Genomic DNA, 610 nt, shown 5'->3' with positions numbered 1-610 from the left:
CATGGGCCCCGCGGCCAAAACCCGGCCCGCCTGGGGACACAATCCGGCCCGCTGGATGAATTTTGATTTTTGATTCTGCGCGTGTACCTTCCGTAGTAATGGCCGTGTACATGATGACGGCGACAGCGTTAGCCTGAACCTTTACGTCTGCTTCCTGTAACAATCGTACGACTTCAGGAAGTACCGCCTCCTTACACACCCGCCGCTTGCCCTCCTCGGGAACACTGCGACGAACGAAAAAAAAAAACCACACAAACTCACCAAACGTGAATCGAAACAAATTTTCCAGACAATGTAGCATTTTAGCCTAGCGTGGTTAGGTGTCGTCACCTGAGCGCCATCATGGCCGCCGCCGCTTCTCGACGCACGTCCTGGGAGGAGTGGAGGAGCTTCTGTCTCACCAAGGAGACAGCATCCAGGGCCAGGGCGGGGAGAGCGTCCAGGGTGGAGCAGAAACTGAGGGTGGAGAGGAGGAGAACCTGCACCTCCTCCTCCTCCTCCTCCTCCAGCTTTGTCAACAGTTTGGGAACCAGCGCGAGGAGAGCCTTGGCACCTGCAGGACACCGTACTCACGTCATCACTGAAAATACAGGAGCGGAAAACAGAGCCT

The 610-nt window shown here is 56.2% G+C and overlaps 1 protein-coding gene across 1 annotated transcript in view; it reads right to left on the bottom strand.

The window, feature by feature from the left end:
* Nucleotides 1-568, bottom strand: part of LOC103398935 (radial spoke head 14 homolog) — a gene marked incomplete at its 5' end in the record, with an annotated part of 7,472 nt that extends 6,904 nt beyond the window's left edge. Inside the window, 2 exons of the mRNA XM_017030981.1 lie at nt 31-224; nt 331-568. Of these exons, the coding sequence (XP_016886470.1) occupies nt 31-224; nt 331-568 (432 nt within the window). The remainder of the gene's footprint in view (nt 1-30; nt 225-330) is intronic.
* Nucleotides 569-610: the final 42 nt, after the last annotated feature.

This window comes from Cynoglossus semilaevis, unplaced genomic scaffold (assembly GCF_000523025.1).
Source record: "Cynoglossus semilaevis isolate Cse_v1.0 unplaced genomic scaffold, Cse_v1.0 scaffold2167, whole genome shotgun sequence".
NCBI lineage: Eukaryota > Metazoa > Chordata > Actinopteri > Pleuronectiformes > Cynoglossidae > Cynoglossus > Cynoglossus semilaevis.
The sequence above is the reverse complement of the archived record's forward strand: the minus strand, read 5'-3'. Positions and strand labels throughout refer to the sequence as shown.